General features: G+C 37.1%; 1 protein-coding gene and 1 pseudogene across 1 annotated transcript; both read left to right on the plus strand.

Annotated features, from left to right (window-relative positions):
• Window positions 1-2174: 2174 nt before the first annotated feature.
• Window positions 2175-10147, plus strand: LOC132903122 (uncharacterized; annotated as a pseudogene).
• Window positions 10148-10349: 202 nt separating this feature from the next.
• Window positions 10350-11402, plus strand: LOC106133620 (piggyBac transposable element-derived protein 4). Its single transcript, XM_060950482.1, has 2 exons — window positions 10350-10622; window positions 10830-11402. The coding sequence occupies exons 1-2, from the start codon at window positions 10350-10352 to the stop codon at window positions 11400-11402; spliced, it is 846 nt and encodes a 281-aa protein (XP_060806465.1).
• The last annotated feature ends 1250 nt before the right edge of the window (window positions 11403-12652 follow it).

Consider the following 12652-nt stretch of genomic DNA (forward strand, 5'->3'; position numbering starts at 1 on the left):
TAATGAAAGAAGTGGGAAAAATAAAAGGAATAACAAAGGAAGTAAAGGAGATCAGTTATTGGAATTCTTTTGGCGGTTTCCAACATCGCCAATAAATAATATATTTAATAATTCTGTATGGTTCAATTCACAGTGGAAATATTTACCTTTGAATCATACTCATATAAAGGCGATTCAACGTATATTTCAACGTCAATTGTGCGACATGAATGTAATCTCTTCGTATAGCTATAGAATTATTAATGTTTCAATTTAACAATAATGCCGATCGTGTTCGTCAATTTTTATTAGAATTATATAATATTTTAGATAGAGTAATAAGAAAAATTGTATGTTTATGTTAAGCCAGCCAAATGCAGGTAAAAATTATTTCTTTGATGCAGTAATTCATTTTTTTCTAAACTTTGGACAAATTGGTAATTTTAATAAATATAATAATTTTCCTTTGATGGAATGTGTGAATAGACAAATAATATTATGGAATGAACCTCACTGTGAAACAAGTGCCTTTGAGACTAGAAAAATAATTATAGCGCTCCACATCATTCACGCACAGCACATCCAATGGACACCCCGGCACACTACGGTTACAATACTGCTGCTGGAGCCAGTACGAGAGTTCAATCACATGCTTCGAATTATAGCATTGAAAACGATTCATTACAAAGCATCCCAAGTCCATCTACTTCAAGCTTGCTTGATTTTGATTTTTCTACATTAAATCAGGATAATAATAATAAATTTACTTTACCTCAACGTTACAACCAATCTCTCCTTAGCAGATATACTTGCTCGCATATTTGTATTTGTGTGTTGCAGTTTGTAATAATTTATCAAATGTCTTGTAATTGGCCTCGTCTTTGTAAAGTGTATGAAATTCACCATAATGCTCCCGTGTCGACAGCATAGGATGAACCCACAACTTACCAAACTAACCACACTGCTGATGTATTAACAAAGGCACTTAGCGCTAATAGGCATTATAAATGTATTGAAGGTATGGGAGTTAGTTCGACAGATAGTAGGAAATAAAATGTTCTGTTATTTCAGTAAAAATTGTGATTTATTCGCTGTAGTTGGGATGTTAGAATATAGATATGGTAACATCGAATAAACAAGACAGCGCCATCATGGGTTTAAAAATAGAATAAGAACCTTTGTGTATTAATATTGTCTGTGGTTAATAAAGTCTTTCCTTTCGTGGCTTTGTAACTGAAAACGTGGTTTCTTTTTATAATAGTTTTAAATTTTAAACTTGATTTGTAGTTATAGTAGATAGTTCAGAATTTCTAGTACATATACACCTTTAAAAGATTAAAGATCTTTGTTTTATTTCATTCTTTTACTTTGACACTTTAAGGCAACAAAGACATAATTTAATGTATATCCTACAATGATTGTTATTTTTTTTAAATAAGTTTTTTTGCAATAACGACATAAGTGAGGACATTTTTTTTTATTAATTTATTATCTGATAATAGGATATCTAGTAAAACTCATTACTATTTAGTTTGAAAGTGAATTAATGAACAAAGCCAATTCAATAAGTTTACCTAATAATAAAACCCTTTTTTTTTGTTAAACACGTAAACGTGGTGTCCTGTAAAATGGTGATTTTTTTATTATGTCGGTCTTGCAATAAGTGAGCGATAAGTAAATTTTATAATTTAATAATTAAAGAAACTCTGTTATTTGATTCCACTGTTTTATTTTTTTACTTCCTTAGGCGTTCGCGTTTCCCCCACCTTCCCCTAAGTTTATTCGCAATTTTCTTTGATTACAGTATAATATTAAAGAACGTTCTGTTATAACTGCCGAAGCACCATGAAATGGGTAAATAACCCCATGAGAGGCCATTCCGTTATTAGAAGGGTCATTCCGTTACTACTCCATACTTATAAAAAAGGAATTTTTTTATGTGCCGTGTGGCTCCCAGCTCCAATAAAAAAAGAATAAGTCCACTCCATCTCTTACCCACGGATGTCGTAAAAGGCGACTAAGGGATAGGCTTATAAACTTGAGATTCTTCTTTTAGGCGATGGAAAATTAATTAAATTAAAATTATCATCAAGCCAAAAAACTGAACGTGGTCTATCAGTCTTTTCAAGACTGTTGGCTCTGTCTACCCCGCAAAGGATGTGACTATATGTATGTATACAGTGGGTTGCCAAATTAATAGGGACAGTCACATTTTTTATCATATTTTTTCTTCAGGCGCGTTTGACTGCTATTTCAAGTGGTGTAAGTGGTCCTGGAATGTATTTTTATGTTCACAGCACCTCTACAGATCAACTTGAAAGTAAATTTCAAGTGTTATGGGATTTGTTTATTTTGTAAAAATATTTTATTATCGGGAGAGACGCGCAGTCCTTCACACGTGTAAAAGTAAAATAAGTAACTAATTATTTTAAAAAGTTATTTTGTGATTTTGTGAAATTATTATTGACTGCAAGTAAGTATTACTTTATTTTTATTAAATCTTAAGTATTTTGGGGCTGATTTTAGGACGAAATTAATTAATTTTTTATTTTTACAGCTTTCACTATGGGTCGAGGGGTAGATTTGTCTCCAAGAAAAAAATCTGAGGTTAAAACCCTTCTTTTGCACACAAGTCATTCTCAGAGGAAGATAGCAGAACTGGCTGGTGTTTCTAAGTCGGTAGTAAATAAAATAAAAATAAATCTGGATCAAGATCAGCCACTTTTGCCCAAAAGAAAAGGCAAATGCGGAAGAAAACGGATTACGACACCACGGTCCGATAGGAAAATCAGGGATATGTGTTTGCAAAACAGGAAGAAAAGTGCTGGATTGTTAACCCAGATGGTACAGGAGTCTGGAATACAAGTTTCGAAGAGAACTGTACAGCGTAGGTTGGCAGAGGAAGGCCTGACCGGACATCGCCCAGCTAAAAAACCGCGACTGACAGAGGCGATGAAGAAGAAACGACTTGCTTGGGCTCGTGAACACCGTCTGATGAGTGTTGAAGACTGGAGCAAGGTCAGTTTTAATGTCAATTGATAATTTATATTAATATTATGGTATATTATCTAAAAAGATTTTCATATAAGTTATAAATATTTTTTTTCAGGTGTGTTTCTCAGACGAATCAACATTTGAGATTCTTGCCGACAAAAGCAACTTTGTCAGGCGGCGCCCAGGCGAGAAATTTCACCCTGACTGCATTGTGGAACGCGTTAAACACCCTGTTAAAATAATGGTATGGTCTGTCATAAGTGCTAAAGGGGTTGGGCGTCTCTACATTGTCCAGGGAACCATGAGACAGGACCAATACAGGCAGGTCCTAGAAACTCGCTTGTTGCCGCAACTCCGGGAATGGTTCTCAGAGGGGGAGGAATTCATGTTCATGCATGACTCAGCACCATGCCATAAAGCAAGGAGTGTAACAAAATTTTTAGCAGACCACAATATACCAGTTTTACCTTGGCCTGGCAATTCTCCAGACATGAACCCCATCGAAAACTTATGGGAAATTACCAAGGCGGAAATTGCCAAGGAAGTGATAACCACCAAGGTAAAACTGATCGAAAAATTAATAAATGTGTGGCACCACAACCCTAAAATAAAGGAAAGTGCCAAACAGTGCATAGAAAGTATGCCGAGGCGGATCGAAGCACTCATTCAGGCTAAAGGAAATGTGACAAAATATTAGCAATATCTCATTGCCATTTTCGTAATACCTGCTAATATTTTCTAATTACCCAAAGACTGTTATTTTTTTGTTTAAACTACTTGTAAGATGTGTGTCTAATATTATTAAATATAATTATAACTCAAAACAACGTTTTTAATTAGTTATGGACCAATAAAGTGTAAAAAAACAATATTTTTCGACTGTCCCTATTAATTTGGCAACCCACTGTATATGTTTTTATTTTTGGTTTATATCGAATGAAAACTGCTGAACAGATTTTGAAGATTTTTGGCACAATGACAAAATTTTTTTTTAAAGAAGGCATTTTCTGTAGTTTTCCACGAGAGCATAACCTCGCGCAAAAACTAGTAATATATAAAGAGAAAAGATACGTATGTTAATAAAATAACTAACTCAAAAAGTACTGGAACGATTTTGATGCGATTTGACATGAACACAGATTATATATAATGTAGCCAGTCATAGGCAGTCAAGAAAATTAACCAAAACAATTTTCACGGGAGTGAACCCTCTAGGTTCTAGGATAATATTCATATTTTTATACTATACAACAATGGCAGTTTCTAGTTGTTCTGTGCCGCGTCCTGCTCCGCCGCTGTTCCTTTTGCGGTTGCAATTGCTGTTCGCAGTGCTGTTTTGGCCTTAACTAAAGCCGCACATAAGGCAGCCTCCGTGGCCTCTTCCCGGCATTTTCTTCTTCGATATCGGGTGTATTGGCGTCTTGCTTTAATGCTAGCTTGTCTCAATTGTGTGAGCTCCGACGTCCACCAATACGCCTGTTGTTTGTGAGATGAACTAGCCCGAGGTGCAGACTCATCATATGTGTCACTCTCGTATGCAACCTTCACCTTCGCATTGGGACACCAGCTTTTTATTATGGCTGCCTCATGTAAGAACTCTTTGTCAACTTTCTTTTGCCTCGTCGTCTTTTTAGAGACCTCGGGTCTCTGGAGAAAAGAAGCGTCAGTGGATGTCGACGCCTCACCCCTAGCACCTCTAACGGGCACATCTGCCGAAGAATCTTCCGACGGCACTTCCACTTCCTGCTCCTCATTTTTTTTCGGCAGGAGGCGTCCCTCTATGCGCTCAAATAGAGCATCTATCATGGGGCTGGCTGTCGCAAGTATGAAGTTCTTCAATTCCTCAACTTTGTTCAGTGCCTGTCGAAGTTCTACCAACGACCCAGGCCCCGGAGTCAATTGCTTCGACCGTTCACGGTCTACTGCAACACACAGCTCTGAAAATTCTTTTTCTAGAGAAGTTACCTTGGCTTCCAAGTGCTTATTTTTTTCGCGGAGCCTTTCTATTTCCTCGCTACTTGATCTAGCGCTCAGAGATGATACAATATGTTCAAGGGATGTGGCAGCATCGTTCAGACTTTTACGAAAATGAGGCTGAAGATTTTCTGAATGAGCCACAATTTCGCGTATAACGCTTAAATCTTTCGCGGCTTGGTCTTCATATGAGCTTTCTTTTAGAGCGACCATTTGTGTGTTTTGCTCTTCTGCCTCGTTGACAATTTCGCGCGCCGCAGCAAGGGTTCTAGGTGTTTTCTTCTCTACGCTCACGCACTCCGCTACAGATTTCGAGGAAACCTTTGGTTTCGTTTTCTCATGTGAGGAACACGAGTCCCACTGTCGGATCTTGCCCCCCCCAGATACGGTGGGGCAGCCCACGCCCGAAGGCGAGGAAAGGGATTCTCCAACCGCGGTGCGGTTGGTACCCTCCTGGGGTATTAGTTTTTTGAGATTCGACATTATTAATTTCCTTTTTTACAGGGTTAGGTCCCTGAAAGATTGCAGGATATTAGCCTACAGCCAATGAGACCCCTTTTACCAGGGAGTAATTGGTTGTAGCCCAAGGTGCACCGTCCCGGATCCTTTGGAAGCCCGCTACTGTTACCGGATTTTTGCAAATCAAGCAAGATAAGCAAAGTCTTCAAAGGTTCGGGCACTCGAGGAGGTTTCCTACAAACAGCACCTCAAGAAAAAGCTCTAACGCTCCAATTAGACTATATTTCACCACACTATGCTTTGACTTGACATTGACACTATTGACAGTATTGAATTGACACTCATTACACTGGCTGGCACTACTGCACACTATTGATTTTCTATTGATTGTAAAAGATCGTTGCGTTTTTCAAATAGTATTGTTCTTGAGTTTTATTTAGTGAGATTACCAAACGTAGTGATCAGTAGAGCAAAAGCGAAAAATTATCTCGGAATCTAAGCAGACTCTACAAGTGACATTAATTATCATAATGAATGGACGCAATCTAGAATCAATAAAGACGAAAAAGATATACAAAATATCGTCAAGTATCTCAATGTTTGCAATCCCTTTAGTGACAACGAAAATTGTGCGCTTCGAAATATTTACACCGGTCAACTCGCTGATGAATCTACTTCCCTTCTTCTTCTTCTTCTTCGTAACTATATCTAAAAAAGAAAGTAAAACTACTCCTAATAAAAAGTTACAAGATGCTACAGATGTGAGTCTTTTCCAAAAAACATTCTTGTTAGCTAATCAACGTGGATATGACACAAAAATTTTAGCATCTCATGAAATTTTAGATTATTGCAAGTATCTTTTTGACTCAGAAGGATTTTATAGGAAGAATCCAAAATCGGAACTCGCTCTGGAAATTGAAAATAATTTTAAGTGCGGTGCAAACACACGGAGTGAGGTTTTTAAATTAGAAAATTCTAAAATTTTTATTGTTGACGGTATGGCACTTGTTCACCGAATCCAATTGAAAAATTTCAACACCTTTGGTGATTTTGCTGAGGCATTCTTCAAAAGAATCCACGATCTATTCTTGCAAACAAGTGTAAAACGAGTAGACGTAGTATTTGACAGATATGATGATATTTCGATAAAATATTTGGAGTCAACTGTACGAAGTAAAAATAAAAAAATCAAAAATTTCATAATTTCAAATGATCATACTAAAATTCCGAGTAATTGTAACGATTTCTTTTCAAGCACTGAAAATAAGTTACAGCTTGTTAAATTTCTCTGCACTGCTGCTCCTAGATATCTACCAATAAATGATGATTGCAAGTTATATATTTGTGGAGGATTTGATGATCCTACACAATGTTTTAAATTGCAAGGCTCTTTATTTCTTGAGGTACCAGAATTAAAATCGAACCATTTAGAAGCCGATTCAAGAATGTTTTGTCACATTTTTCACGCTGTAAAAATTCAAGCTGCTCATATTATAATTATTAGTGCTGATACAGATGTTTTCATCTTGGGAATTTATTTTTGGAATATGCTAAAACGTCTCAACTGTTTAGGCTTGTGGTTTGACGGTTCATACAAGAAGAAATACATTTCAGGATGTCATTTGGCTGCTCAATCCTTGGGTGAAAACGTTTGTCGTGTTTTGCCAGCATTACACGCTCTCAGTGGTTGTGATTCTACCAGCAGACTAGGTTCAAAAAAAACGCTTTAAAAGCTGTATCCTTGGATTTTATTCAAAAAGCTTTGCGACATTTGGGAAACCCATACTTGAGTGTCGAGCAGTTAATTGAATTAGAAACCATTTGCACCTATCTTTTTGCGAAAAAAAAATCAACTGCTGATGAACTTCGACATAAATTAATTTCACAAAATCTCGGCTTCGGCTTAAATTTATTGAGAATAATTTGCACATCAGACGCTTTACATTTACATATACTAAGAGCTTCAGCACAAACATACATATGGATTAATGCAGACAAAACTATACTACAGCCTATTGATTTTGCCTTATTAGGCTATGAAAGAATAGATGACAATTTGCTCCCACGACAACTTACGAAGCAACCGTTACCGGAATCGTTGATTCAGCCCTGTAAATGTTCTTCAAATTGTCAAACCAAAGCTTGTTCTTGTCGAAAATTGTTATTAAATTGTATTTCGCTTTGCAAATGTATTAATAATGATTGCCAAAATAAAAAAGAGTAATTTTTACATTTTGCTTTTGAATAAAACTTAAATAAACAATTTTTTTATCAACAATTATTGTTATTATTTTAATTTTTTTTGTTTATTTTTCCCATTGCCTAGTTATAAGTATCTTTAATTATTAGAAATAATTGGATATTGTTAAAAAAACAACTATTAAAATAGTTTCAAAGCATTTGTTTAGTCTATTTACTTGAATATTCAAAGGAGTGGGGGAAACAAAAAAATGGACCAACAGGTCTCCTGGCAACATCCGGATTCTTAATCTGCAAGCTTTTCTGAGTTCAAAATGATTTACAGTATGCGGTCCTCACATTTTGCATACTCAACTCCCTCCAGCTCCCGGTCTAAATATGTTGGTTAATAAAGACTTTTTTGTTTCAGTGTGCGCAACTATAAAAAAAATCCGATCGAGGTACTAAATCTGTTGAGTTGATGCAACGTGCAGCAGAATTAGTTATCAATGGGAATAAATCATTGAGGCAGATATGTCGTGACTTTGAATTAAGTAAAACTTCATTGTCAAGATTTATTACACGAATGAAATATGACCCTGTTAAAATGTGGAAGATGTATGAAGAAAAACAGGACGATGAAAGTTCATCATTCTTTTTTTTAGGAACATCTTTAATACAAAGTATAACATCGGATGCGGATCAACAAGAGTCGATGTATGCTCCAAATGCACGGAAATATCAGAAATTTTTAAAAATCTAATGATAACGACAAGGTCCTACACATGGCCTCGTTGCGGATTCATAAATTAAAAGCAAGATGTTTTTATACTTTCTTGCGGGAGTATGATGAACAAATTTTTTCCATATCATATGATTGTCAAAAAAAATCAATTCATTTGATTGTCAAAACAAGGTTTTACCCAAAATACCTCACCAAATTGCATATTATTCCAGACAATTATATATTACCAACTTTACCATTGTGATTGGCACAAACACAAACAAGTTTCCTAAGGAAAATGTCCGCATATATACATTGACTGAAAATGTCCATGCTAAGTCGTCAAATGAGATTGCATCGGCCGTTTTCGATTTACTTACACAAACTGATTTAACTGGCAAAAAAAGCTGCGAATTTTTGCGGATGGGTGCGGCTCACAAAATAAAAACAGTACTATGATCGCTATGGTAGCTTACTGGTTAACAAATTGTGCCCCGAGAAATATCAAAACGGTCGAACTTATATTTCCTATTCCCGGACATTCATTCATGCCGGCAGATCGTATTTTTGGACATACAGAAAAAGAAGTAAAAAATAAGGAAGTTATACGCCTCAATTTTACCTCCGTTTAAAACTATTGATCTCTTATCAATAACAAAAAATAATATAAATTAATTTAATGTTTAATGTCATTCTAGTTCCTATATTCATGCCAAAAATTATAATTATATTACTTTTATGCAAAATTATGTCTTTTTTTTTTGTTTATTATTCCCATAATATTATTTTTATTCATCACAAAAAGTCTAGAAATAGAATTGTCACAACTTGCCTTGGTACCTGTCACAACTTGCCTCGGTATTAGGAGAGTTGTGACAAAGGGACTAAGGGCAGGGGGGGCAAGACATGGAAGCTGGCAAGACCTACTGGGTGTCATCAGCCGCACGAACGACCAATCACAGCCGCTCGGACTCGTTATGGTGCGTCACCATCTTGTCTTTCAGTCAGCGTTGTAACCGGCTTGTAGGACCACTCGTGTTTGCTCTAGCGCCAAAAACTCGATTTTAGACAACTTTGTTGTGATTTTCTTGTTGTGCATCACACGTGTTTTGTGCCTGAACCTAAGTTGTCGAGAACCGACTGAAATTTATTCTTATTTTTAATGATTACCTACACCAGCAGGTTAAATCATGCTTGTTTCCATATTTTGATTCGTTTTTTATGGCATGTTATTATGCGAATCCTTATTTTTGCAAAAAAAAGAAATTGTTAAATATTTGATAGAATCGACAAGATTTTATGTCGACGGTACGTTCAAAATTTGCCCGAAGTGTTTCCGTCAAGTATATACAATTCATGCAGGTATCGGCAGCAATGAAGAATATGTCAATGTAGTTCCTGTGCTTTATGCATCACTCCCTGACAAAACAAGGTCTACATATGAAATTTTATTCCATATGATCAAGAGTCAGGTCAAAGATTTGAATCCTACGCACATTTTTATGGACTATGAAGTGACTGCGATAATGGCCATTAAAGATTTATTTCCAGATGTTAAAATAGTTGGGTGTTATTTTCACTTCTGTCGCAGTTTATGGCGAAAAGCAAAGCAAATGGGGGTAGTGAAGTCAAAATTGGGTAAAATCCATGTTAAATTGTGCACAGTACCTACTGTCACATCTACCTCCGGACTTTTTGGATGAAGGGTGGCTGTACGAGATAAGTGAAAGTCCCCATAGTACCGAAGTCACTAATTTCAACGATTATTTCGACACTCTCATCGCCACGTGGTACGCCGGCCACCCACTTCGAGTGCAGCCGGCCATTGTAGTATTTTGATTTTGTTCGGGCAAGCCATGTGGGCGGCCGGCGCCCCACAACTTTCTCGCCAAATCACAGCCGAATTGTCTAAGAACTATTATTTTTATTACTTATTATGCACGCCATCAGTGTAATTAGGTCAGTTGGCCGCGCGCCGCCCACGTAGCCTGCAGGAAGAGAATTTCGCGCGCTTTTTTACCCCGCGCGCCGCGTTTTCAAAATGTCGGACTCGGAAAGTGATCCAGACTATCAACCATCGTATTCTTCGCAATCTGCATCATCTAGCGATGAAAGTTCGTCACATAGTGAAGAAGATGGGCGTCCAATTCAGCCGAGGGCTCCGACGCCGACGTCAAATTGGTATCAATCTGATGGATCTCGACAGAAGCAGTTCCCACTGGACATTCAACCAGGTATCAATGTTCCGAACGATTGTGATTCAGAATTGAGTATATACCGACTGTTTCTTACTGAAGACGTGATGGACCTCATGGTGAATATGACTAATTGTTATGCTAATAAAACTTTAACACTTAATCGTGTCACACGCAATATGAGGCTATAAAAATGGACAGACTGTACTCCAGAAGAAATGCTGAAATTCCTCGGCCTTCTGATTTACATGGGACTAAAGAAATTACCTAGAATTAGTGACTATTGGAGTAAAAACATTCTTTACGAAAGCAAAGTATGTCGCCAGGTGATGAGCAGAAATAGATTCGAGTTGTTGCTCAGGTGTTGGCACTTCGAAGACACCATTTTCCTTGGACCTAGTCATGCTGATCGCCTCATAAGGATAAGGCGGTTTCTGGAGCTGCTTACAAAAAATTTTCATAATGTGAAAACACCGGGTGAATATGTTACCATAGACGAAAGCATGGTAGCTTTTAGAGGACGTATATCATTTATGCAATACATTCCTGGCAAACGCCACAAATACGGAATAAAACTTTTTAAGCTGTGTGACGATGATGGTTATGCGCTCGACATCATTGTGTACGAAGGAAAAACGGCAAATAGACAGGACAGTGTAGCCACAGACGTAGTGATGAAGCTATGCCAACCTTATTTGGGAGTTGGCAGAAGTGTGGTCACAGATAACTTTTACACCAGCGTTGATCTAGCAAAAAAGCTTTTGGATAACAATACTCATCTGATTGGCACTCTTCGCAAGAATAGGAAAGGGTTGCCGAAGAAAGTTATTCAGGAAAAGTTGAAGAAGGGTGAAATGATTGCAATGGAAAATAGTGACGGAATTCTCGTTCTCAAATAGAAAGACAAACGTGAAGTTTTTGCTTTGTCGACGAAGCACTCCATTGGCTTTGTTAGTTGCAAAAGCAAGAGGAATCCCAACAAGACAGTGTTGAAACCTTCCACAATTGCTGACTATAATAAACACAAGTGTTCCATCGATTTATCTGATCAATTGGCGAGTTACTCTAGTCCAGCTAGAAGAAATATTCGTTGGTTTCAGAAACTTGCTGTTGATCTACTGTTTTCTACTGCTGTCACAAATGCTTACATCACCTATAAAAAACACAAGAATCTGCACAGCAAGACTTATACCATTACAAAATTTAGGGAGAACCTCTGTCTACAGATGCTGGGAATAAAGGACTCTAATCCAGCAGAGTTCACTCACTTCGGCAGCCAGAACATAAGTTCAGCAAGTCACTGCTCACAGACCACAGAAGCAGATTAGTTCGTCGTCGGTGCATTCATTGCTATGAAAAGCATAGATCCGCTGGTTTCTCAGCACTAGAAGCTAGGAATAAAACAAAAAAAGTAAACACTGTCTGTCTTAAGTGTCCGTCCCAGCCAAGCGTTTGCGCTGAATGCTATGGAGAAATTCATACGCAAATTACGAAAAGAATGTAATTTTTAGAATAAGTAACTTTTTTCATAATTTCATAACAATTTCATTACAAATTTCCATTGATATGTGCTAAAATATATAAATATGTTTTTTGATTTGCACTTAATCTTGTTTCATTTCAAGTCTTTTAGTTTTCGTAAATAAAGCTCAAATTTCGCGGTTTTTTTTTTACTCATAAGTAATTAATCGATTTTCTTGAAAAAAACACTTTGGAGATCCTTATCACGCAAGCCAAAGGCAAAAAAAATATATGAAATCGTAGGGTCGCAGCGGACCACACGGCCTGTTGGTAAAGTTTATACCGTGTCCCGCCGGCGTACCACGTGGCGTGCCTCAAAAGATGCTTAAGATAGACCATGGCTTGGAGTATAAGACAGGACGTGGGGCGCGAGCAGCCCACGTGGCCAGGTAAAGTGGAAAAATTGTTTGTTTGGTGGCGATGAGAGTGTTAAAACATGGTTAGAACATGATATATTATCAAAGTCGTGGAACACTTTTAATCAAAGTGACAGAACCAATAATATGGTGGAGTCCCGGAATGCAAAAATAAAAAAAACCATTCCAGTAAAACCGAATATCGCACAATTTTTAGCCGGGATTCAAAAGGATGCTAACTTTTACTGTGGTCTTTTAAACAAACCAGGGCA

This window comes from Amyelois transitella, chromosome 21 (genome assembly GCF_032362555.1).
Source record: "Amyelois transitella isolate CPQ chromosome 21, ilAmyTran1.1, whole genome shotgun sequence".
NCBI classification, from domain to species: Eukaryota; Metazoa; Arthropoda; class Insecta; order Lepidoptera; family Pyralidae; genus Amyelois; species Amyelois transitella.

What these genes read in the sequence shown, in the direction of transcription:
- LOC106133620 (XM_060950482.1), top strand. Translation starts at nt 10,350, where the DNA reads ATGTCGGACTCGGAAAGTGATCCAGACTATCAACCATCGTATTCTTCG. An exon ending in AAGACGTGATGGACCTCATG is followed by an intron (nt 10,623 to 10,829) that starts GTGAATATGACT and finishes GTATGTCGCCAG; the next exon opens with GTGATGAGCAGAAATAGATT.